Source organism: Hypanus sabinus, chromosome 26 (genome assembly GCF_030144855.1).
Source record: "Hypanus sabinus isolate sHypSab1 chromosome 26, sHypSab1.hap1, whole genome shotgun sequence".
NCBI classification, from domain to species: Eukaryota; Metazoa; Chordata; class Chondrichthyes; order Myliobatiformes; family Dasyatidae; genus Hypanus; species Hypanus sabinus.
The window spans coordinates 48,542,088-48,568,031 of record NC_082731.1 but is presented as its reverse complement, the minus strand read 5'-3'; the positions used below and the strand labels follow the sequence as shown (position 1 = coordinate 48,568,031).

General features: G+C 41.6%; 1 protein-coding gene across 1 annotated transcript; it reads left to right on the top strand.

Moving 5' to 3' along the window:
- The first annotated feature begins 234 nt into the window (after positions 1 to 234).
- On the top strand, positions 235 to 25,944 carry LOC132381761 (olfactomedin-4-like). Its single transcript, XM_059951333.1, has 5 exons — positions 235 to 252; positions 7,398 to 7,550; positions 16,855 to 17,064; positions 23,121 to 23,271; positions 25,133 to 25,944. The coding sequence occupies exons 1-5, from the start codon at positions 235 to 237 to the stop codon at positions 25,942 to 25,944; spliced, it is 1,344 nt and encodes a 447-aa protein (XP_059807316.1).

The following is a 25,944-nucleotide window of genomic DNA, read 5'->3' as shown; positions in this document are numbered from 1 at the left end:
AGATCTTTTGGTTTCCTGAAAGCCTTCTCTCTAGTTATGGTAACTTCACACACTTCTTGACCCCTGACACCTAGGACTTCCACCATACTGCTACTGTCTTCCACTGTGAAGACTGTTGAAAAATACTTATTCAGTTATCAGCCATTTCGTTGGCCCCATTAATACCTCTGCAGCACCGTTTTCCAGTGCTCTGATAGCTACTCTCATCTTTTTCTTCAGCAGTTTAACAGGGGCATGACTGTGCAAGCGTGTGTAAGTTGGACCGTGAGGCAGTGGGGGAATTTAAAGAGAACATTTAGATGGAGCGGGCGACGGTATAGAGGGGGACAGAGTAGGAAGGCTTTGTCTTGAGAGGCTTCGACAAGCAGAGGCTGAGGACGAGCTTCACGCCAAGTGAGGTAAGGCCAGGTAAGTTCCTTTAAAAAGAGAAAGTTTCAAAAGTTGAGGCAACGTATTGGGTAGGTCGTGGCAGCTGAGATCAGCCCCGTGGTTTGTTCATCCTGCAGCATGTGGGAAATCAGGGATACTTCCAGTGTCCCTGATGACTATGCGTGCAGGAAGTGTGTCCAGCTGCAACTTCTGGCAGACGGCATTGAGCGTCTGGAGCTGCAACTGGATTCATACTGGAGCATCCACAATGCTGAGCAAGTCGTGAATAGCACGTTCAGTGAGTTGGCCACACTGCAGGTAAAGGCTACACAAGCAGAAAGGGAAGGAGTGGCCACTAGACAGCGTAGCAGTAGGCAGGTAGTGCAGGAGTCCCCTGGGGTCATCTCCCTCCTATACTGTTTTGGATACTGTTGGGGGAGATGCCACATCAGGGGAAGGCAGCAGCCGAGTTCCTGGCACCATGGGTGGTTCTGCGGCACAGGAGGGAAGGAAAAGGAGTGGGAGAGCTATAGTGATAGGGGATTCGATTGTAAGGGGAATAGATAGGCGTTTCTGCGGCTGCAAACAAGACTCCAGGATGGTATGTTGCCTCCCTGGTGCAAGGGTCAAGGATGTCTCTGAGCGGCTGCAGGACATTCTGCAGTGGGAGGGTGAACAGCCAGTGGTCGTGGTGCATATAGGTTTCAAAGATATAGGTGATGAGATCCTACAAGGTGAATTTAGGGAGTTAGGAGATAAACTAAAAAGTGGGACCACAAAGGTAATAATTTCTGGATTACTACCAGTGCCACATGCTAGTCAGAGTAGAAATAGGAGGATATTTCAGATGAATACATGGCTTGAAAAATGGTGCAAGGGGGAGGGATTCAAATTTCTGGGGCATTGGAACCAGTTCTGGGGGAGGTAGGACCGGTATAAACAGGATGGTCTGCACCTGGGCTGGACTGGAACCAATGTCCTAGGGGGAGCATTTGCTACTGCTGTTCAGGACGATTTAAACTAATGTGGCGGGGGATGGGAACAAGTGCAGAGAGACAGAGGGGTGTAAAATGAGGGTAGAAGCAAAAAGTAGTAAGGTGAAAAGTAAAAGTGGCAGGCAGGAAATTCAGAGCAAAAAGCAAAAAGGGCCACTTTTCAACATAATTGTATAAGGAGTGCTGTAAAAACAAGCCTGAAGGCTTTGTGTGTCAATGCGAGGAGCATTCGTAACAAGGTGGATGAATTGAATGTGCAGATAGTTATTAATGAATATGATATAGTTGGGATCACAGAGACATGGCTCCAGGGTGACCAAGGATGGGAGCTCAACATCCAGGGATATTCAATATTCAGGAGGGATAGGCAGGAAAGAAAAGGAGGTGGAATAGCATTGCTGGTTAGAGAGGAGATTAACACAATAGAAAGGAAGGACATTAGCCTGGAGGATGTGGAATCGATATGGGTAGAGCTGCATAATACTAAGGGACAGAAAACACTGGTGGGAGTTATGTACAGGCCACCTAACAGTAGTAGTGAGGTTGGGGATGGCATTAAACAGGAAATTAGAAATGTCTGCAATAAAGGAACAGTAGTTATAATGGGTGACTTCAATCTACATATCAACTGGGTGAACCAAATTGGTAAGGGTGCTGAGGAAGAGGATTTCTTGGAATGTATGCGGAATGGTTTTCTGAACCAACATGTTGAGGAACCAACTAGAGAGCAGGCCTTTCTAGATTGGGTATTGAGCAATGAGGAAGGGTTGGTTAGCAATCTTGTTGTGCAAGGCCCCTTGGGTAAGAGTGACCATAATATGGTGGAATTCCTCATTCAGATGGTGAGTGACATATTTAATTCAGAAACAAAGATTCTGAACTAAAAGAAGGGTAACTTTGAAGGTATGAGATGTGAATTATCTAAGATAGACTGGCAAATTATACTTAAGGGGTTGACGGTGGATACACAATGACAAGCATTTGAAGATCGCATGGATGAACTACAACAATTGTTCATCCCAGTTTGGCAAAAGAATAAACCAGGGAAGGTTGTGCACCTGTGGCTGACAAGGGAAATTAGGGATAGTATCAAGTCCAAAGAAGAAACATATAAATTAGCCAGAAAAAGCAGCACACCTGAGGACTGGGAGAAATTCAAGATTCCAGCAGAGGATGACAGACGGCTTAATTAGGAAAGGGAAAAAAGATTATGAGAGAAAGCTGACATAGAACATAAAAACTGACTGTAAAAGCTTTTATAGATATGTGAAAAGAAAAAGATTGGTCAAGACAAACGTAGGTCCCTTACAGTCAGAAACAGGTGAATTGATCATGGGGAACAAGGACATGGCAGACCAATTGAATAACTACTTTGGTTCTGTCTTCACTAAGGAGGACATAAATAATCTTCCGGAAATAGTAGGGGACCGAGAGCCCAGTGAAATGAGGAACTGAGGGAAATACATGTTAGTAGGGAAGTGGTGTTAGGTAAATTGAAGGGATTAAAGACAGATAAATCCCCAGGGCCAGATGGCCTGCATTCCAGAGTGCTTAAGAAAGTAGCCCAAGAAATATTGAATGCATTAGTGATAATTTTTCAAAACTCCGTAGATCCTGGATTAGTTCCTGAGGATTGGAGGGTGGCTAACGTAACCCCACTTTTTAAAAAAGGAGGGAGAGAGAAACTGGGGAATTATAGAGCGGTTAGTCTGACATCGGTGGTGGAGAAAATGCTAGAGTCGGTTATCAAAGATGTGATAACAGCACATTTGGAAAGAGGTGAAATCATCGGACAAAGTCAGCATAGATTTGTGAAAGAAAAATCATGTCTGACGAATCTTATAGAATTTTTTGAAGATGTAACTAGTAGAGAGGATGGAGAGAGCCAGTGGATGTGGTACATTTAGATTTTCATAAGGCTTTTGACAAGCTCCCACACAGGAGATTAGTGTGCAAACTTAAAGCACATGTTATTGGGGGTATGGTATTGCTGTGGATAGAGAATTGGTTAGCAGACAGGAAGCAAAGAGTGGGAGTAAATGGGACCTTTTCAGAATGGCAGGCACTGACTAGTGGAGTACTGCAAGGCTCAGTGTTGGGACCCCAGTTGTTTACAATATATATTAATGACTTAGACGAGGGAATTAAATGCAGCATCTCCAAGTTTGCAGATGACACGAAGCTGGGCAGCGGTGTTAGCTGTGAGGAGGATGCTAAGAGGATGCAGGGTGACTTGGATAGGTTAGGTGAGTGGGCAAAGTCATGGCAGATGCAATTTAATGTGGATAAATGTGAGGTTATCCACTTTGGTTGCAAGAACAGGAAAACAAATTATTATCTGAATGGTGGCCAATTAGGAAAAGGGGAGACCTGGGTGTCATTGTACACCAGTCATTGAAGGTGGGCATGCAGGTACAGCAGGTGGTGAAAAAGGCAAATGGTATGTTGGCATTCATAGCAAAAGGATTTGAGTACAGGAGCAGGGACGTTCTACTGCAGTTGTACAAGGCCTTGGTGAGAGTGCACCTAGAGTATTGTGTGCAGTTTTGGTTCCCTTGTCTGAGAAAAGACATTCTTGTCATAGAGGGTGTACAAAGAAGGTTCACCAGATTGATTCCTGAGATGGCAGGACTTTCATATGAAGAAAGGCCAGATCGACTAGGCTTATACTCACTGGAAGTTAGAAGATTGAGGGGGTATCTTATTGAAATGTATAAAATTCTATAGGGATTGGACAGATTAGATGCAGGAAGATTGTTTCCGATGTTGGGGAAGTCCAAAACGAGGGGTCATAGTTTAAGGATAAAGGGGAAGCCTTTTAGGACCGAGATGAGGAGAAAATTCTTCACACAGAGAGTGGTGAATCTGTGGAATTCTCTGCCACAGGAAACAGTTGAGGCCAGTTCATTGGCTATATTTAAGAGGAAGTTAGATATGGCCCTTGTAGCTAAAGGGATCAGGTGGTATGGAGAGAAAGCAGGTACAGGGTTCTGAGTTGGATGATCAGCCATGATCATACTGAATGGCAGTGCAGGCTTGAAGGGCCAAATGGCCTACTCCTGCACCTATTTTCTATGTTTCTATCTCTCTTTCACACTTTATGTCTCATAAGCATCTTTTAGCATCCTATTGGTAAACTTTTGGCTAGCTTACTTTCATATTCCGTCTTTATTTTCTTGATGATTTTTTTGTTGGAAGAGTAGTAGATAGTTGAGTGTTTGTGCTAGAGAGGGTGCACACCCAAGTTTGCAGTAGTAAGGCAAAGAATGGGCAACTGTAAGATTCTGGACTAATCGGAATATTAACTTCCACTGAATCTAAGGTTGTACAGTGATGCACCATCAATAACTCACACTGAGACGTAGGCGAGATATCGGCTTTTATTGACTGGAAGAAGGAACCAGGAGTGAGTGTCTATCATACAAGGTCCTGGAGACTGAGGCCGATCTTCAGGCCGCAGGTCTCCTTTATACAGGGGCCTGTGGGAGGAGCCACAGGAGCAGTCAGCAGGGGCGTGTCCCGACAGGCACATAGTTCACCACATACAGGAAGCACAAATAATGGGAGGCCAGGGGTAGCCACGCATGTAGTGATTAAGTTCAAAACTTGGTAGTTTTCTTCTGAAATTCCAGAACCTCCCTAACTCTAATTCATGATGAAGATTAGAAGTTAATTAATTACATTTTTAAATGCTAATTTTTATCGAGGTTCAGAGAGAGCAGCTGTGACTCATTGATGTTTTATCAGTTAGCTTGGTGTTTGATCTCACCATTTGTGCTCATCTGTCCAGATAACAAATGGCACAGGTATCAACAAAGGGAGATAATGATGCTGATATACACATCGTCTCATGCCTATATAACCCAGGAAGGCCTCTGATTTGCCACTCACTGCTCTGGGTGTCAACGATCTAAGAGACTTGGCATTTGATCTTTACCTGCTGACAGGTTGGTAAATCTCAGAGTCATTGAGTTACAGAGCATGGAAATGGGTTGCTTGCCTCAAATGGTCTATCTGACCAAGGAATCTACCTGACCTAATCCCGTTTACCTGCTTTTGTCCCATATACCTCAAAATGTTCCTATCTCTATATGTACCTTCTGAAAAGCCATTGAAATATTGTATGTATACAAGTTATGTTGAGATGTATCTATGTGTTGCACTCTGTAAATCTTGTTTTTTTTTCCTCTTCTGAATAAAAATATTGTAAAAAGAAAGAAATCTTTCTTCTCTCACCTTACACCTTAGCCTCTAGGCTGAGATGGGTAATGTAAGGAGCTATTCAATCTCTCACTGATTCTCTGATCTATTCTTGGAATATTTAAAAATGATTGCATGTCAAAAGAATGCTTTGATTGTTGGTAAGTATGGCTTTGGAGGAGCCAAAATTGGCTATGTGGTCTCATTTTTATGGTTTTCTATGTGACTGATATCTAACATTCCTAAATTCATTCTTGTTTAGGTGTAGTTGAAGGAATAATGGCAACATTGTTCCTGCTGATGATTTATAGCTCTTCTGGAGCCCTCTGCACAGATGTCTGTGAGTTTATTTCTAATTTTCATTTACTTGATCTAACATTGTTCCTCCTCTCAGTTTTTACTGTAATTGAGTAGATCAGTGTGACTGAACAGTGAACAGAGCAGTCAACTCTCTCCAGAGTGTATCTCCATTTGTGCACTAACCATGTGCAGAATGTCAGGAAGCAGAGTTCTCACTACAGTCAGTGGGAAATGATTGAACACTGTTTCCTGTAAATTTCTATACAAATATTCATCTTATTGTAAAATTAAAGTTGAGTTTATTGTCATATGCAATGAAAAACTTACAGCAGCATCATAGCATCAAATTGACTGCCTTCAAAAGAAAAATCCATTACATAACCATAAATTTACACACAATTCTAACAAAAAAAATCCCAAAGTTTGTTGTGGTGTAAAGTGGAGAAGCTAGTCACAGTGTAGGAGTAGGGTTATGTTGGTTGGGTTCAGAAACAAATGACTGAGGGAAAGCATTAGAGAAGTAGCTGTCCTTGAACCTGTGGTGTGGGATTTCAGGCTTCTGTACTTCCTGCCTGATGGTACTGCAAGAAGATGGTATGTTTTGGCTGATAGGGATCTTTGATGACACATGTTGCCTTCTTGAGGACTGATTATTATCTGAAGTTTTCTACCTGACTGTCAGTAACACTGTCTGGTCGAGGTGATAAGCTTTGTTCTGGTTACAATAGTCATAGAACATCACAGCACAGAAACAAACACTTTGGTCCCTCTAGTCTGTGTTGAACTATTATTGTGCCTAGTCTCATTGACCTGCACCTGGACCATACCCCTCCATATCCCTCCCATCCCTGAACCTATCCAAATTTCTCTAAAATGTTGAAATTGAACCACATTCACCACTGCCACTGAGAGCTTGTTCTACACTATTGCCACCCCCTGAGTGAGGAGCTCCTCTCCATATTCCCCATAGGATTTCACCTATTACTCAACCTCTGTGGAAAAAGCTTACTTGCATTTACCCTATTTATATCCCGCAAAATTTTGTACACATTTATCTCATCTCCCCTCATTCTCCTATGGTCCATGGAATAAAATCTTATCCTATTCCAAAGTTCTGTATAACTCAGGTCCACAAGTCCTATCACCATTCTTGTAAAATATCTTCTGGACTCTTTCAATCTTATTGACATCTTTCCTGTAGGTAGGATAGAATAAATCTGATACTTATTTTACAAATTTGTCCCAAGTAGTAATGGATTAAAATGTTTTTATATAGAGCTACACTAAAAGCTAATGTACCACCTGTCAGGGGCAAATCCAAAAGCCCCATCTGGAGTATTATTGTTTATCAATGTCTCTCCAACCTTGCGTCTACCTGTCACTACTCTATATACCCTTTATGTTGTTACTGAGGCTTGTGTTCACACTTTACTCACTGATGAATTGTTAATGTAACTTGATAAGAATTACTTGTGAACTGAGCACCAGCCAGATATTTGCATTATTATTAACAATATGTTGATGTGGTTACAGGTTTCCACGGCTGTCAATGGAACAGTGAACAGTGAAGGACTATGTGTCTGCACAGTGATATTGCCTGATAACACATTCCCAGTGGAAAAAATGGAATATTTGGAAGCAACAACAACAGAGCTGAGTATCACTGTCCAAAGTGAAATCAGCAAGGTATGAAAATTGATTTACAGTACAATCCCATTGGACTTACGGACAATGCGAACTATAACACTAATGAAGGTTGACTACAGACTGCTGGTGACTTCAGTAGACAAATTCCCTCAAGGTTATTCACACCCCAGGGATCTGACAACAGAATTCAAGCTTCCCACATTACAAAAGCTACACATTGCAAAAATGCCAGAATTACAATGGTACACATTGTAACAGCTAGACATTAAACAGCTTCTGCATATTACTAAAACAGTTGCACAGTAAAAGAATGGGTTCATATTACAAGCCCTGCACATAACATCACTATATACACCAGCAATACATTACAACAGTATCCACGTTACAAGATTAGCTACACATTGCAACAATGGCTGCTTGTTACTTCTGTTCCTACACATTACAGCAATGGCTGCACATTTTAATGGCTACACGTTAAACCATAAGACCATACAATATAGGAGTAGAATTAGGTCTGCTCGACCATTTCATGAAGGCTGATCTAATTTTCCTCTCAATCCCAATCTCTGCCTTCTCCCCTTATATCTTCGTACCCTGATCAATCATGAATCTATCAATTTGGGCTGTAAATATACATAACGACTTGGTCTCCACAGCCACCTGTTTCAATTAATTCTACAGATTCACCACTCTCTGGTTAAAGAAATTCTTCATCTCCATTCTAGAAGGACACCCCTCTGTTCTGAGGCTGTGTCCTCTGATCCTAGACTCTCCCACCACAGGAAAAATCCTCTCCACTTCCACTCTATCAAGGCCTTTCAACATTTGATAGGTTTCAATTAGGTCACCCCCCCATTCTTCTGAATTCCAGTGAATATGGGCCCAGAGCCATCAAATGCTCTTGATATGACAAGATGTTCAATCCTGGAATCATTTTTGTGAACCTCCTTTGAAGTGTCTCCAGTTTCAGCACATCCTTTCTAAGATAAGGGGCTCAAAACCACTCACAATTCTCCAAGTGAGACCTCACCAGTGCTTTATAAAGTCTGAACATTACATTACACACAAAATGCTGGTGGAACACAGCAGGCCAGGCAGGTGTTGTTCCTCCAACCTGAGTTTGGACAGTCTACTGTCAAAATGAATCCAAACTCAGGTTGGAGGAACAACACCTTATATACCGGCTGAGTAGCCTTCAACCTGATGGCATGAACATTGACTTCTCTAACTTCTGTTAATGCCCCTCCTCCCCTTCTTATCCCACCCCTGACATATTTAGTTGTTTGCCTGTTCTCCAACTCCCTCTGGTACTTCCCCATCCCCCTTTCTTTCTCCCGAGGCCTCCCGTCCCATGACCCTTTCCCTTCTCCAGCTCGGTATCACTTTCGCCAATCACCTTTCCAGCTCTTAGCTTCATCCCATCCCCTCCGGTCTTCTCCTATCATTTCGCATTTCCCCCTCCCCCCACTACTTTCAAATCTCTTACTATCTTTCCTTTCAGTTAGTCCTGACGAAGGGTCTCGGCCCAAAACGTCAACAGTGCTTCTCCTTATAGATACTGCCTGGCCTGCTGTGATCCACCAGCATTTTGTGTGTGTTGTTGTTTGAATTTCCAGCATCTGTAGATTTCCTCGTGTTTGCCCTGAACATTACGTTGTTGCTTTTATAATCTAGTCTGCTCAAAATGAATGCTAACATCACATTTACCTTCCTCACCAGTGACTCAACTTGCAAATTTACCTTTAGGGAATACTGCACAAGGACTCCCAAGTCCCATTGTGTCTCAGTGTTCTTTTAGTATAGTCTCTTCATTTAGAAAATAGTCTACCATTTTACTTCTTCTACCAAGGTACATGACCATACACTTCCCTACCTTGTATTCCATCTGCCACTTAAACAATGCTGTATGTATACACACAACAGCTACACATTGTAGACCAGAAGACCCAGGGGGTTACACATAGAAGCAGTATATTAGGCTAATCAGCCCATTGAATCTGCTCTGCCATTCCATCATGGCTGATTTATTATCCTCTTAATCCCATTCTCCTACCTTCACCCCATAAACTTTCAAATAAAAAAACTATCAACCTCTATTTTAAGTTTATCCAGTGACTTGACCTCCACAGCCATGTTTGCCAATCTTTGCCTCTGGCACAGAGTCTGGCTCTATGGGAAAGGAAGAAGGCAGCAGTGATAGGGAACTCTACAGTTAGAGGGTCAGACAGGCAATTCTGTGGCTGCAGTAAAGAAACACGGATGGTAGTTTGCCTCCCAGGTACCAGAGTCTGTGATGTTTCTGATCATGCTAATATTGATTGGCACCTGATTAGTTCCAGTGGTTTAGACGGGGCAGAGTTTGTTAATTGTGTCCAGAATGGGTTCCTGTCACAGTATGTTGACAGGCCGACTAGGGGGAATGCCATACTAGATCTAGTATTAGGTAATGAACCGGGTCAGGTCACAGATCTCTCAGTGGGTGAGCATCTGGGGAACAGTGACCACTGTTCCCTGGCCTTTAACATTATCATGGAAAAGGATAGCATCAGGAAGGACAGGAAAATTTTTAATTGGGGAAGGGCAAATTATGAGGCTATAAGGCTAGAACTTGCAGGTGTGAATTGGGATGATGTTTTTGCAGAGAAATGTACTATGGACATGTGGTTGATGTTTAAGGATCTCTTGCAGGATGTTAGGGATAAATTTGTCCCAGTGAGGAAGATAAAGAATGGTAGAGTGAAGGAACCATGGGTGATAAGTGAGGTGGAGAATCTAGTCAGATGGAAGAAGGCAGCAAATGTGAGGTTTAGGGAGCAAGGATCAGATGAGTCTATTGAAGAATACAGGGTAGCAAGAAAGGAACTTAAGAAGTGGCTGAGGAGAGCAAGAAGGGGGCATGAGAAGGCCTTGTCGAGTAGGGTGATGGAAAAAGGGTTGGCACAACATTGTGGGCCAAAGGGCCTGTAATGTGCTGTATTATTCTATGTTCTATGTTCACAATATCCTGAAGTGGGAAGGTGAATAGCCAGAGGTCGTGGTACATATTGGTACCAACAACATAGGTAGGAAAAGGGAGGAGGTCCTGAAAACAGTTAGTAAGGAAGTTGAGAAGCAGGACCTCAAAGGTAGTAATCTTGGGATTACTGCCTGTGCCATGTGACAGAGAGTATAGGAAAAGAGTGAGGTGGAGGATAAAGGCATGGCTGAGGGATTGGAGCTGGGGGCAGGGACAGGTTTCTGGATCATTGGGACCTCTTTTGGGGCAGGTGTGACCTGTACCATAAGGACTGGTTGCACTTGAATCACAGGGGGACCAATATCCTGGCAGGGAGGTTTGCTAAGGCTATTGGGGAGAGTTTAAACTAGAATTGCTGGGGGGAGGGGATGGGAACCGAACTGAAGAGATGGAAGAAGGGTGATTGGCTCACAAATAGAGAAAGCTTGGAGACAGTGCGAGAGGAAAGATAGGCAGGTGATAGAGAAGGGATACACTCAGACTGATGGTTTGAGGTGTGTCTATTTTAACGCAAGAAGCATCATGAACAAAGTGGATGAACTTAGAGTGTGGATCAGTACTTGGAGCTACAGTATGATGTTGTGGCCATTACAGAGACTTGGCTGGTTCAGGGGTAGGAATGGTTACTTAGAGTGCCAAGCTTTATATGTTTCAGAAAGGACAGGGAGGGAGGCAAAAGAGGTGGGGGTGTGGCACTGCTGATCAGAGATAGTGTCAAAGCTGCATAAAAGGAGGAAGACATGGAGGGATTGTCTACTGAGTCTCTGTGGGTGGAAGTTAGAGACAGGAGGAGGTCAATAACTCTACTGAGTGTTTTGTAGAGGCTACCCCAATAGTAACAGGGACATCAAGGAGCAGATAGGGAGACAGATTCTGGAAAGGTGTAATAATAACAGGGTTGCTGTAGGAGATTTTAATTTCCCAAATATCAATTGGCATGTCCCTAGAGCAAGGGTTTAGATGGGGTTGATTTGATAGGTGTGTTCAGGAAGGTTACCTGACACAGTGTGTAGATAAGCCTACAAGAGGAGAGGCTGTACTTGATCTGGTATTGGGAAATGAACCTGGTCAGATATCAGATCTCGCAGTGGGAGAGCATTTTGGAGATAGTGATCACAATCCTGTCTGCTTTACCATAGCATTGGAGAGGGATAGGAACAAACAAGTTAGGAAAGCGTTTAATTGGAGTAAGGGGAAATATGAGGCTATCAGGCAGGAACTTGGAAGCATAAATTAGGAACAGATGTTCTCAGGGAAATGAATGGCAGACATGTGGCAAATGGTCAGGGGATACTTGCGTGGAGTTCTACATAGGTACGTTCCAATGAGACAGGGAAAGGATGGTAGGGTACAGAAACTGTGGTGTATAAATGCTGTTGTAACTCTAGTCAAGAAGAAAAGAAGAACTTACGAAAGGTTCAAAAAACTAGGTAATGAGAGAGATCTAGAAGATTATAAGGCTAGCGGGAAGGAGCTTAAGAATGAGAGCCAGAAGGGGCCATGAGAAGGTCTTGGCGGGCAGGATTAAGGAAAACCTCAAGGCATTCTACAAGTATGTGAAGAGCAAAAGGATAGGACATGAGAGAATATAACCAATCAAGTGTGACAGTGGAAAAGTGTGTATGGAACCAGAGGAGATAGCAGAGGTACTTAATAAATACTTTGCTTCAGTATTCACTAAGGAAAAGGATCTTGGAGATTGTAGGGATGATTTACAGTGGATTGAAAATCTTGAGCATATAGGCATTATGAAAGAGGATGTGCTGGAGCTTTTGGAAAGCATCAAGTTGGATAAGTTTCCAGGACTAGATGAGACTTACACAGGCTACTGTGGGAGGCGAGGGAGGAGATTGCTGAGCCTCTGGCGATGATCTTTACATCATCAATGGGGACGGGAGAGGTTCCAGTGGATTGGAGAGTTGCAGATGTTGTTCCGTTATTCAAGAAAGGGAGTAGAAATAGCCCAAGAAATTATAGACCAGTGAGTCTTACTTCAGTGGTTGGTAAGTTAATGGAAAAGACCCTGAGAGGCTGGAAGTATGAACATTTGGAGAAGCATAATATGATTAGGAATAGTCAACATGGCTTTGTTAAAGGTAGGTCGTGCCTTCTGAGCCTAATTGAATATTTTGAGAATGTGACTAAACACATTGATGAAAGTAGAGCAGTAGATGTAGTGTTATATGGATTTCAGCAAGAATTTGACAAGGTACCCCTTGCAAGGCTTATTGAGAAAGTAAGGAGGCATGGGATCCAAGGGGACCTTTGCTATGTGGATCCAGAATTGGCTTGCCCACAGAAGGCAAAGAGTCGGATCAATGCTGTTAAAATGATGATTTTACCGAAATTTTTATATTTATTTCAAGCCTTACCAATTTTTATTCCTAAGTCTTTTTTTGATAGCATTGATTCAAAAATTTCCTCATTTGTGTGGCAAAATAAAAACCCCAGATTAAGTAAAAGACAGTTACAGAAATCTAAAAAAGATGGTGGTTTAGCTTTACCCAATTTTAGATTTTACTATTGGGCGAATAATATTCGGAATTTATTATACTGGAAATTAGATTTAGATTTACCATTGTGCCCACAGTGGGTAAATTTAGAATGTAATGGTACACAAGGATATTCTTTATTTTCTGTTGTTGGCTCTTCTCTCCCTGTTGATTTAATTAAACTTAATAAGCAGATATCTAACCCTATTGTCAAACATACATTATGAATTTGGTTTCAATTTCGAAAAATTTTTACTCTAAAAAACTTTGTTCTTGATAGCCCTATCTTACTTAATTTTTTCTTTAAACCCTCTTTAACAGATCAAGCTTTTAGTATATGGAAAAGGAAAGGTATAATATGTTTTCTCGATCTTTTTTCTGAAGGTAGTTTGATGTCTTTTGATCAACTTTCTAACAAATTTAAATTACCTAAATCTAATTTTTTTAGATATTTACAAATTAGAAATTTTTTGTATAAAGTTTTACCATCCTTTCCTAATTCAACTTTGATAGATTTTTCAGATATGATTTTTACTTTAAATCCCTGTCAGAAGAGATTAGTGGCTCTTATTTCTAATATGATTATGAAGATACAACCAGAGATATCAGGTAGAATTAAACAGGAATGGGAAAAAGAACTTCAATACAATATTTCAACGGAAAAATGGGAAAAATTTTACAAATGGTTAATTCTTCTTCTATATGTGCTAAACATGCTTTAGTACAATTTAAGGTTGTACATAGAGCTCATATGTCTAAAGATAAGCTTGCTCGGTTTTATTCTCATGTTAATCCTCAATGTGACAGATGTCATTTAGATGTGGCTTCATTGACCCACATGTTTTGGTCATGTCCTACTTTACATAATTATTGGAAGGACATATTTGCTACCATTTCCTCAATTTGGAATATTGATTTACAACCTCATTTTATCACTGCAAGTTTTGGTATACCAAATGAAGATGATAGTCGATTCTCCCCTTCAATTAGACGAATGATTGCCTTTGTAACATTAATGGCCAGGAGATCTATATTACAAAATTGGAAAGAAGTAAATCCTCCTACCACATTTCAGTGGTTCTCTCAAACTATTTCTTGTTTAAGTTTAGAAAAAATTAGAAGTACTATTTTTGATCCATCAATTAAATTTGAAGAAACTTGGGGACCGTTCATTCGACACTTTCATATGAATTAATTTGACTTCTTCCAGACCTTTACTCTTATTATTCTTGTTCTGGTATGGAGTTCCAGAGTTTTTGACACTATCATATACTTATAAACTATTATTATTGCCCATGTTAGTTTAGGTTTATTTTTTTTATTATTTCCTTAAATATACATTTTTTCTTATATTTTACATTTTTTTTCTTTTGATGATTATTTTTAATCTTTTCATGTATAATCAATATAGATTAGATTGATATTGTATGATCCTTTTTCGCTGATAGTTTAATAAGATATTGTTATCTTGTTACCAACTTAATTTCAAATCTATTGTATTCATAACCTATTTAATAAAATATTATGTTATGTTTTTTTTTAAAAACTAATAAAAAGATTGAAAAAGAAAGAAGGAAGGCAAAGAGTGGTTGTAGACAAGTCATGTTCTTCATGGAGGTCGGTGACCAGTGATGTGCGTCAAGGATCTGTTCTGGAACCCGTTCTCTTCGTTATTTTTATAAATGACGTGGATGAGGAAGTGGAGGGATGAATTAGTAAATTTGCTGATGATACAAAGGTTTGGGAGTGTTGTGGATAGTGTGGAGGGCTATCAGACGTTACAGTGGGACATCGATAGAATGCAAAACATGCTGAAAAGTGATAGATAGAATTCAACCTAGATAAGTGTGAGGTGGTTCATTTTGGTAGGTCAAATATTATGGCAGAGTGTAGTATTAATCGTAAGACTCTTGACAGTGTGAAGGATCAGAAGGATCTTGGGGTCCGAGTCCATAGGACACTCAAAGCTGCTGTGCAGGTTGACTCTGTGGTTAAAAAGGTATATGGTACATTGGCCTTCATCAACCATGGGATTGAGCTTAAGAGCTGAGAAGTAATGTTGCAGCTATATAGGACCCTGGTCAGACCCCACTTGGAGTACTGTGCTCAGTTTTGTTCACCTCACTACAGGAAGGAGGTGGAAACTATAGAAAGGTTGCAGAGGAGATTTACAAGGATGTTGTCTGGATTGAGGAGCATGCCTCATGAGAACAGATTGAGTGAACTTGGCCTTTTTTCCTTGGAGCGGCAGATCTGATAGAGGTGTATAAGATGATGAGACGCTTTGATCATGTGGATAGTCAGAAGCTTTTTCCCAGGGCTGAAATGGCTAACAAGAGAGGGCACAGTTTTAAAATGCTTGGATGTCGGGGTAAGTTTTTTACGCAGAGTGGTGAGTGCATAGAATAGGCTGCCGGCAACGGTGGTAGAGGTGGATACGATAGGGTCTTCTAAGAGACTCCTGGATAGGTACATGCAGTTTAGAAAAATAGAGGACTATGGTAACCCTAGGTAATTTCTAAAGTAAGTACATGTTCAGCACAGGATTGTGGGCTGAAGGGCCTGTATTGTGCTGTAGGTTTTGTATGTTTCTAAGTCTACAGAATTACCACCATTTTAGCTAAAGAATTTCCTCCTTCTTTCCATTCTGTAGGGACGTCCTTGTATTCTGAGGCTGTGCCCTCTGGTCCTAGACTCTCCAGTTAATGGAAGCATCCTCTCCACGTCAACTCCATCTAATGCTTTCAATATTCAGTACATTTCACGAGATCCCCCTTTATTCTTCTAAACTTCAGCAAGTACAGGTCCAGAGCCAGCCAACATTCCTTGTACATTAATCCTTTCTTATAAACGTCCTCTGGACCCTCTCAATAGCAACCCATTCTTTCCTGAATTTGGGGCCCAAAACTGTGATCTGGCCGATGCCTTATAGGTTCAAAGCATTATATCATTCCTTTATATTGCATTATATTCTAGACCTCTCAAAATGAATGTTAACATTGCATTTGCCTTCCTTATCACCACCTCAACCTACGTTAACCTTCAAGGAATTCTGCACTAGGACTCCCAAGTCCCTTTGCTCCTCTAATTTATGAATTTTCTCCTTATTTAGAAAATAATCCAACCCTTCATTCCTTCTACCAAAGTGCATGACCATTTCCCTACACTGTATTCCATCTGCAACTTCATTGCCCATTTTCCTAATCTATCCAAGTCCTTCTGCTGACTCCCTGTTTTATGAACACTACCTGTCTGCAGACTTGGTTACAAAGGCATCAGTACCATCATACAGATCATTAACATACAACATGAAAAGTAATGGACCTAACACCAGCACCTGCAGAGCACCTCTAGTCACCAATAGCAAACCAGAAAGGGCCACCCTTATCCCTACTGTTGGCCTTCTGCTAGTCAATTAATCTTCTTTCCATGCCAATATCTTTAATATCATCTGGTCTTATCATGTTTGGCAGCCTTATGTGCAACATCTTCTCAAGCCATTATAACAGTGGTTGCTTGTTCGAACAATACTTGCACATTATCAAAATTAAAGGGAAAGTAAAACTCATAATGCAAGCCGATATAGAAAATACTGGAGGAACTGAAAAGGCCTGGTAGCATCAGTTCTGGGAAGTGGATAGTTAATCTTTCGGTCTGATACTAAAAATACTGTGTGGCCAATTGAACTCCTTGTCCATTTTGTAATGTTCTAGATTAATAGCATCTGCAGTTGTTCTTGTGTCTCAAGATGCAGGCTTTTTCTGAGATATGAATGGTTCCTTTTTGTCCCGAGGGGACGTTAAACCAGATGCCTTTGTTGTGTCCCTCTGCCCAGGTACAACAATACGCACAGATTATCTCAGTCCACATGGTGAAGCTGCGGAATCTGACCCAGCGAGTAGAGAGAATCGAGACAGGAGGCTCCTACACCCAGCTCGACTTTGAGCTGCTCAAGCTGGAGATCCAAGAGCTGGTGTCACTCACCAATCAACTGAAGGTCACGATCAACGGAAGCAACACCATCATCGACCAGCTTTACATAGAGGTCAGGATGTAAACATTACACACTCGATTCTCCCTGTGTCTATAGTGAATGTTTAATTATCGATGAAATGACCCAGTCAGTACTGATACAATGACAGTAAATGAATGGCTTCATGAGGATAAGACTACATATAATAACATCAGAAATGCGAATGTGTTTAAATACTTGCCTAATCTTCATCCTCTATATCAAGTTCAAGTCTGTATCAAGTCCAAAGAAGAAACATATAAATTAGCAAAAAAAAGCAGCACACCTGAGGACTGGGAGAAATTCAGAGACCAGCAGAGGAGGACAAAGGGCTTAATTAGGAAAGGGAAAAAAGATTATGAGAGAAAGCTGGCAGGGAACATTAAAACTGACTGTAAAAGCTTTTATAGATACGTGAAAAGAAAAAGATTGGTCAAGACAAATGTAGGTCCTTTACAGTCAGAAACAGGTGAATTGATCATAGGGAACAAAGACATGACAGACCAATTGAATAACTACTTTGGTTCTGTCTTCACTAAGGAGGACATAAATAATCTTCTGGAAATAGTAAGGGACCGAGGGTCTAGTGAGATGGAGGAACTGAGGGAAATACATGTTAGTAGGGAAGTGGTGTTAGGTAAATTGAAGGGATTAAAGGCAGATATATCCCCAGGGCCAGATGGTCTGCATCCCAGAGTGCTTAAGGAAGTAGCCCAAGAAATAGTGGATGTATTAATGAGAATTTTTCAAAACTCCTTAGATTCTGGATTAGTTCCTGAGGATTGGAGGGTGGCTAATGTAACCCCACTTTTTAAAAAAGGAGGGAGCGAGAAACCGGGGAATTATAGAGCGGTTAGTCTGACATCGGTGGTGGGGAAAATGCTAGAGTCGGTTATCAAAGATGTGATAACAGCACATTTGGAAAGAAGTGAAATCATTGGACAAAGTCAGTATAGATTTGTGAAAGGAAGATCATGTCTGACGAATCTTATAGAGTTTTTTGAAGATGTAACTAGTAGAGTGGATAGGGGAGAGCCAGTGGATGTGGTATATTTGGATTTTCAAAAGGCTTTTGACAAGGTCCCACACAGGAGATTAGTGTGCAAACTTAAAGCACACGGTATTGAGGGTATGGTATTGATGTGGATAGAGAATTGGTTGGCAGACAGGAAACAAAGAGAGGGAGTAAATGGGACCTTTTCAGAATGGCAGGCAGTGAGCAGTGGGGTACTGCAAGGCTCAGTGCTGGGACCACAGTTGTTCACAATATATATTAATGATTTAGATGCGGGAATTAAATGCAGCATCTCCAAGTTTGTGGATGACATGAAGCTGGGTGGCGGTGTTAGCTGTGAGGAGGATGCTAAGAGGATACAGGGTGACTTGGATAGTTTAGGTGAGTGGGCTAATTCATGGCAGATGCAATTTAATGTGGATAAATGTGAGTTTATCCACTTTGGTGGCAAGAACAGGAAAACAAATTGTTATCTGAACGGTGGCCAATTAGGAAAAGGGAAGGTGCAACGAGACCTGGGTGTCATTGTACACCAGTCATTGAAGGTGGGCATGCAGGTACAGCAGGCGGTGAAAAAGGCAAATGGTATGTTGGCATTCATAGCAAAAGGATTTGAGTACAGGAGCAGGGAGGTTCTACTGAAGTTGTACAAGGCCTTGGTGAGACCGCAACTAGAGTATTTTGTGCAGTTTTGGTCCCCTAATCTGAGGAAAGACATTCTTGCCACAGAGGGAGTACAAAGGAGGTTCACCAGATTGATTCCTGGGATGGCAAGACTTTCATATGAAGAATGACTGGATCGACTAGGCTTATACTCACTGGAATTTAGAAGATTGAGGGGGGATCTTATTGAAACGTATAAAATTCTAAAGGGATTAGACAGGCTAGATGCAGGAAGATTGTTTCCAATGTTGGGGAAGTCCAGAACGAGCGGTCACAGTTTAAGGATAAAGAGGAAGCCTTTTAGGACCAAGATGAGGAAAACTTCTGCACACAGAGAGTGGTGAATCTGTGGAATTCTCTGCCACAGGAAACAGTTGAGGCCAGTTCATTGGCTATATTTAAGAGGAAGTTAGATATGGCCCTTGTGCTAAAGGGATCAGGGGGTATGGAGAGAAAGCAGGTACAGGATTCTGAGTTGGATGATCAGCCATGACCATACTGAATGACGGTGCAGGCTTGAAGGGCGAATGGCCTACTCCTGCACCTATTTTCTATGTTTCTATGTTTCTCTAAGTTCTGTTGATTCTGAAAGGAAAACAATCAATGTCTTTTTCAAATAATTCTCTATTTTCTGGTATTTAAAAAGAGTTAAATGCCTTGGGGGGGGGGTTTCTTAAACCTACTCGTAAATTATTTCTCAAGATCTCCTGTCTATTCTTCATCTCCTCCATGGCTACCTTACATAGAAATATAGAAAATAGGTGCAGGAGTAGGCCATTTGGCCCTTTGAGCCTGCACCGCCATTCAGTATGATCATAGCTGATCATCCAACTCAGAACCTGTACCTGCTTTCTCTCCATACCCCCTGATCCCTTTAGCCACAAGAGCCATATCTAACTTCCTCTTAAATATAGCCAATGAACTGGCCTCAACTGTTTCCTGTGGCAGAGAATTCCACAGATTCACCACTCTCTGTGTTAAGAAGATTTTCCTCATCTCGGTCCTAAAAGGCTTCCCCTTTATCCTTAAACTGTAACCCCTCGTTCTGGACTTCCCCAACATAGGAAGCAATCTTCCTGCTTCTAGCCTATCCAATCCCTTTAGAATTTTATAAGTTTTGTTATGTACCCCGTAACTGGGTGTCTGACCAGCAGAGAAAGAAGAATCCGTTAGAGTCTGGTGGTACTAAATATCAAAATTGTTTATTAGTAAAATAAGCAAAACAATACCAATAATGCAGATATACATATAACACAAGTTAGCAGTAATAAACCTAAAAGTGTAGGAATAATAATAATAATAGGCAATAATAAACAAGCTCTATCAATGTCTAGGGGTAAATGAATTGTCATAGAACATGAAGTTCAGTTCAGTTCATGAGTGCTGAGGTAGTTATGCTTGTTGAGTTGTAATCGTTGGGGGGAGAGAGAGAGAGAGAGAGAGCGAGCGAGATGTAACAGCTGCAGTCAGGAAAAACTTGAATTATTTTTTCTTATTCTGTCGTACCGCAGTGGTCATCCAGCTATGACCTCTCCTTCCTTCTGCTAGACTGTTCTTCTGTGGTGGACTCATCACTCTGGCATGAGTGGACACACACAAGTCCCCACTGGCCCTGCTTTTACACTGATAGCCTTACTGACTGACCTCCTGGTTCGGTCTTCGAATCCCCCACCTTTCCTTGTGGGTTCCCATCCCTCAGTCAGGGTGCACTGGTGTGTCTGAAGGGTGTCTCTCTAGACCTGTCTTTTATCCCTACCAACGGGGACTCAGTTATCCACAATGACCGTGTCCATTAAATCATGCCACTCCTACAGTCCACTGAGGAATGTTAACGAGCAAACTATTGTCCTTGCAGCGAAACAGTAAATAATTCAAAAGGAGTCACAATACAGTTAATCAGCAATTTCCCTCTCTCTCTTATCTGTCGCAGATGTTCTTGCCTGTTTTTCGTCTCTCTTTCTCATGGTCAGCATAGCAACAGTAATAGTTCGTGGTTTTCGGGGGGGGGGGGATGGTTAACTCTGTACCCCATTGTCCATCAGGTCTGTTCATCACTCATAACAGTTTCAATGATCCCCCCTCAATCTTCTAATTTCCAGCAAGTATAAGCCTAGTTGATCCAGTCTCTTCATATGAAAGTCTTGCCATCCCTGGAATCAATCTGGTGAACATTCTTTGTACTCCCTCTATGGCAAGAATGTCTTTCTTCAGATTAAGGGACCAAAGCTGCACACAATACTCCAGGTGTGGTTTCACCAAGGCCTTGTACAACTGCAGTAGAACCTCCCTGCTCCTGTACTCAATTCCTCTTGCTATGAATGCCAACATACCATTCGCCTTTTTCACTGCCTGCTGTGCCCACTTTCAATGACTGGTGTACAATGACACCCAGGTCTCGTTGCACCTCCCCTTTTCCTAATTGGCCACCATTCAGATAATAATCTGTTTTCCTGTTCTTGCCACCAAAGTGGATAACCTCACATTTATCCACATTAAATTGCATCTGCCATGAATTTTTCCACTCACTTAACCTATCCAAGTTATCCTGCATCCCCTTAGTATCCTCCTCCTCAGCAAACACTGCCGCCCAGCTTCGTGTCATCCGCAAACTTGGAGATGCTGCATTTAATTCCCTCGTCTAAATCATTAATATATATTGTGAACAACTTGCAGTACCCCGCTAGTCACTGCCTGCCATTCTGAAAAGGTCCCATTTACTCCCTCTCTTTGTTTCCTGTCTGCCAACCAATTCTCTATCCACATCAATATCATACCCCCAATACTGTGTGCTTTAAGTTTGCACACTAATCTCCCGTGTGGAACCTTGTCAAAAGCCTTTTGAAAATCCAAATATACCATATCCATTGGTTCTCCCCTATCCACTCTACTAGTTACATCCTCAAAAAATTCTTGTAACTCTCTAGACCCCTGTCTGAGCATTGCTTCCTAAACCTTAAGTAAACTTCTTTCTTCCTCTTGACTGGATGTTCCACATCATTAACAAAACAAAGATAAATGAACATAAACTTAATTTAACAAATTAATGCCTAAACGTCTTTTTCCAAAATGGAATACTTAAAAACATGAAAGAATTGGAACTATCTAAAGAAACTTTTTTTCACACCTGTCTTTGTAAATGTCCTGAATCACGGGAAGTTCACAATTACAGATACGCTGGGCTGTCTGCACCACTCTCTGTGGAATCCTGCGATTAAGGGAGGGATAGTTCCCATACCAGGCAGTGATGCAGCCAATCAGGAAGATCTCAATTGTGCCTCTGTAGAAAGTTCTTAGGATTTGGGGGTCCATATCAAACTTCCTCAACAGTCTGAGGTGAAAGAGGCGTTGTTGTGCCTTTTTGTCCACACAGCTGGTGTGAACAGACCATGTGAGATCCTTGGTGATGTGAATGCTAAGGAACTTAAAGCTGTTTACCCTCTCAGCCCCAGATTCATTGATGTAAATAGGGGTTAGCAAGTCTCCATTCCTTCTGTAATCCACAACCAGCTCATTGTGGCTACAAGAACAGGTCAGGGTCAGGGTAGCCAACAGTGTGTGACTCACTTGCTGACACAGCAAGTCTTTCCATCATCTATAGTACAAGGTATAAATCAGGAGTGCAATGGAACTCTTTTCACTTGCTGAATGAGTGAAGCTTCAACAACACTCAACATCATCCTGGATCAAACAGCCAGCTTGGTTAACTCCCTATCTACCTCTGCCCAGAATAACCGCAGCGTGTACCATCTACAAATTGCACTCATTCACTGCCTAGGCCAACTCCACAGCATCTTCTCCACATTCCATGAAGGATGCAGGCAGCAGATGCAGCAGGGGACACAACCTGGTGGATTTCCCATCCCCTCATACAACTCTGATCTTCTGTCATTGCTGTGTCTATATCCTGATACACCACCCCAACAGAACAGCAGAACTATCTTCACCAGAAGGATCAGAGTGGTTAAAGAACAAGATTTGCCACCACCTTCTTAAGAGAAATTTAGTGAGGGGCTTTTAGTACTAGCTCCACCTGTGAAGCACAGATATTGGAAAATAAACACTTTAAAAAATAATTTGCTTCCTTAAAATATTGAAAAGCAACCACTTTCTCCTTCAGGGAGAAGAAATGATTTTTCATGGACACAGTTTGCCAACCTCTGGTCCCAGGTGTAGAATGGAGAACTCCAGCCTGAGGTATCAGCCCCACAGAATGGTCAACAGCTCTGGGCAGGATGGTGACAACTGCCCCAACAGTAGTTTTCCTCTCTGCTTTTCCCTGTAGATGGACTACCCTTCAGATTCAGTTCCAGTTTGGTACAAGACACAAGCTAACCTGTACCAGTTGTTTTGAATGACATAATTTTTACTTGGCTCCTAACTGGTCCTCCCTTTAATGTTTCCTTTGCTTCAGATTCAGAACATATCAATCATCGTGCACCAACTGGAATCATATGACAAGAACAACGTCCTGCAGATCCGCAAGGAGATTACAGCACTGAAGGAGCGACTGGCAGAGTGCGAGAAGAACCAGGTTCCAACAACCCCTCCATCGATTGATTACGGTCAGTTACTGGCCAACCCAAACCGATGATCAGACAGGAAGGCATGAAAGGAGTACTTAACTGAATCATTGAGCCATCGTTGATGGCCATATTTGTTATTGCAAGTTTTAAGAGTCATTTGCAATGTGGACTGAAAATATTTGTTATCCCCTGGAACAAGAGGGGCAGTGGGAGGGGAAATAGAAAGAGGGAGAGGGGGAACTGCGATGGAGGAGGAGAGTGAAGGGGAGGGAGGAGAGATAAAGGGAATGAGAAGGAGAAGGGGGAAAAAGAAATAGTCAGGAGAAAGCGAGAGAAAGTAAGGAAAAGAAATGGAGAAAACAGTATAATGAGAAACAAAGAAATGGACCTTGCTGTGGGGAGAAGAAGGAAAGGGGGCAGAGAGAGAGAGGGACAGGGATAAAGAGAGAAGAGGGAGAGAAGGAGAGGGTGATGGTAAAAACAATGAACAAAAAAGAAAACAAATCATCCTCTTTCATTCTCTCTGTTACACCAGGATCTTGAAGGAGCTGGCTTGGAATTTGGTGCCAATGTCCTCATTAATTAACTTCTGAGTTCTTCTCAGGGAATCTGTCATTCCTTTACATCCTTTACATACTCATTCTGTGTGTTGTTTTATTCATGTCTGTTGACTCCTTTCTCTTTCTGTTCCTCTCAGGGTACATATTTCTGCTCATTCTTCTCATGATATCCACTCCAAGGTCTTTCTGTTTCTCACACTCTCTCTTTCTATTCCTCCCGAGTCTCCTCTTTTGCCAATTCTCATTTTAACTTTTTTCTTTCTCTTTTGATCTTTCTATCTCTGTCACACCAAGTTCCCTTATTTGGTTCTCCCTCTGTCCACTCTGTTTTCTCCATCGCCTTCTCTCTTACATCTCTACCATCCAGAGGTGATGTCTCTACCATCTCTTTTTCTCTTTCTAATCCTCCCTCTGTGTGTCTCTTTACCTCTTGCTCTCACGCTCCACACTAAGATCAGTTTCTCTGTACTGTATTTTCTCCATTTCTCTCACTCCTTCTGCCCATATCTTTCCATTCTTCTTTCTCTTTCTCTTTTCTTTTCTCTTTCTGCCTCTCTCTCCCTCTTTCTCTGTTTCTTCTCCCCTTCAGTTTTCCTCCATCTTTGCCCCTCTTTTTTCTCCCCCCACAGTCTTTTCTCTCTATTTTTCTTTCTCCCACTCTCTATTCAATATCTGTTTTTTTGTTTTTCTCTCTCTCCATCTAGTCTGTTTTCCCATCTCACTTTCTCTATATCTCTCTCATCCTCCCTTTTTCAGTTGCTACACCCTCCCTTTCTTTCTGTCTCTCTCCCTCCTCATTAACCCCTTAGTTTCTCCTGCCACGGTTCAACCATCTTTTCCACATCACGAGGGAGATTTTCAGAAAAGTATCTGAAAAAACATGACCTGGTTTCCAGAATGGGAACAATGCACAACAAAGAGATCATTTTGATTTAAGGTGGCGTAGATTTATGGTGAGAAGGGAGGGATGTAATGGGGACTTGCGAGACAGTGTATCTACTTAGATAAGCATACAGAATGAGCTGCCAGAGGAAATACTTGAAGCAGGTTCAGTGACGACTTTCAAAATATAATTGGACAGGTACGTGGATAGAGAAGAATTATTGGCCAGTTTGGGATCAGATTGGACAGACATGTTATTCATTTGGGTCAATGGGCCTATTTTCATGCTCTGTGACTCAATGACTCTGCAGGTATATTAAGTTAATAACAAACAAATTTGGTTCAATTTAATTCACTCCAGAAAACCAAATGAGGAAAAATACATTCTGTGAATATATCCAGGAATGTGCATAAAATAGAAGTGATTACTTCATAATTATGTATTTTTGTATTGACAGGGAGCTGCAAGCATGGTGGACTCCTCAATATAACCAAGCCTTTTGTGACACAGCTGAACTGGCTGGGATCAGGTTACAAATATGGAGCATGGGGCAAAGATCCTGCTCCTCTACCCACTAAAAATGAACTGTACTTTGTGTTTGCAGACAACTATGAATACCGATTTGATACCTTCCAACTACATACTTCATACGATGATTTACTAATCTACAAAAATGGAATTAACAAAAGACTTGGGTATTATAGCAATTACAACAATGCGCAGGGAGGTGGGATGGTTTTATACAACAACTCCTTGTATTATAACTGTTACAACAGTAGGCAAATGTGCAGGTTTAATGTAGACACGGAGGTGCTGGAGAAATCAACATTGGCAAATGCAGTCTACACCAACCGATTCTCTTATCAGGGTGTTAGTTACCAGGACATGGACTTCTCTGTGGATGAAACTGGCCTGTGGGTCATTTACTCCACTGAACAAAATGCTGGGAATATTGTTATCAGTAAAATTAACACTACATCTTTCACTGTGGAGAGGACGTGGGTCACTAGACAATTCAAACCTGGTGTGACCAATGCCTTTATGGTCTGTGGGGTGTTGTATGCGATTAGACCAGTGAGCACACGGGTGGAGGAGATTTTCTATACGTTTGATACCAGAACTGGTGAGGAAGGTACACTTGCTATAAAGATGGATAAAATGATGGAGACATTACAGAGTGTCAGCTACAACCCCTCTGATCACAAGCTGTATGTCTTCAATGATGGCTACCAAGTGAGTTATGATGTGATATTCAAACCTGATCAATAA

Bases quoted from the DNA above. Each gene is read 5' to 3' on its own strand.
- LOC132381761 (XM_059951333.1), top strand. The intron at 7,551-16,854 runs GTATGAAAATTG...CCCTCTGCCCAG, and splicing joins TCCAAAGTGAAATCAGCAAG to GTACAACAATACGCACAGAT. The intron at 23,272-25,132 runs GTCAGTTACTGG...TTGTATTGACAG, and splicing joins CCCTCCATCGATTGATTACG to GGAGCTGCAAGCATGGTGGA.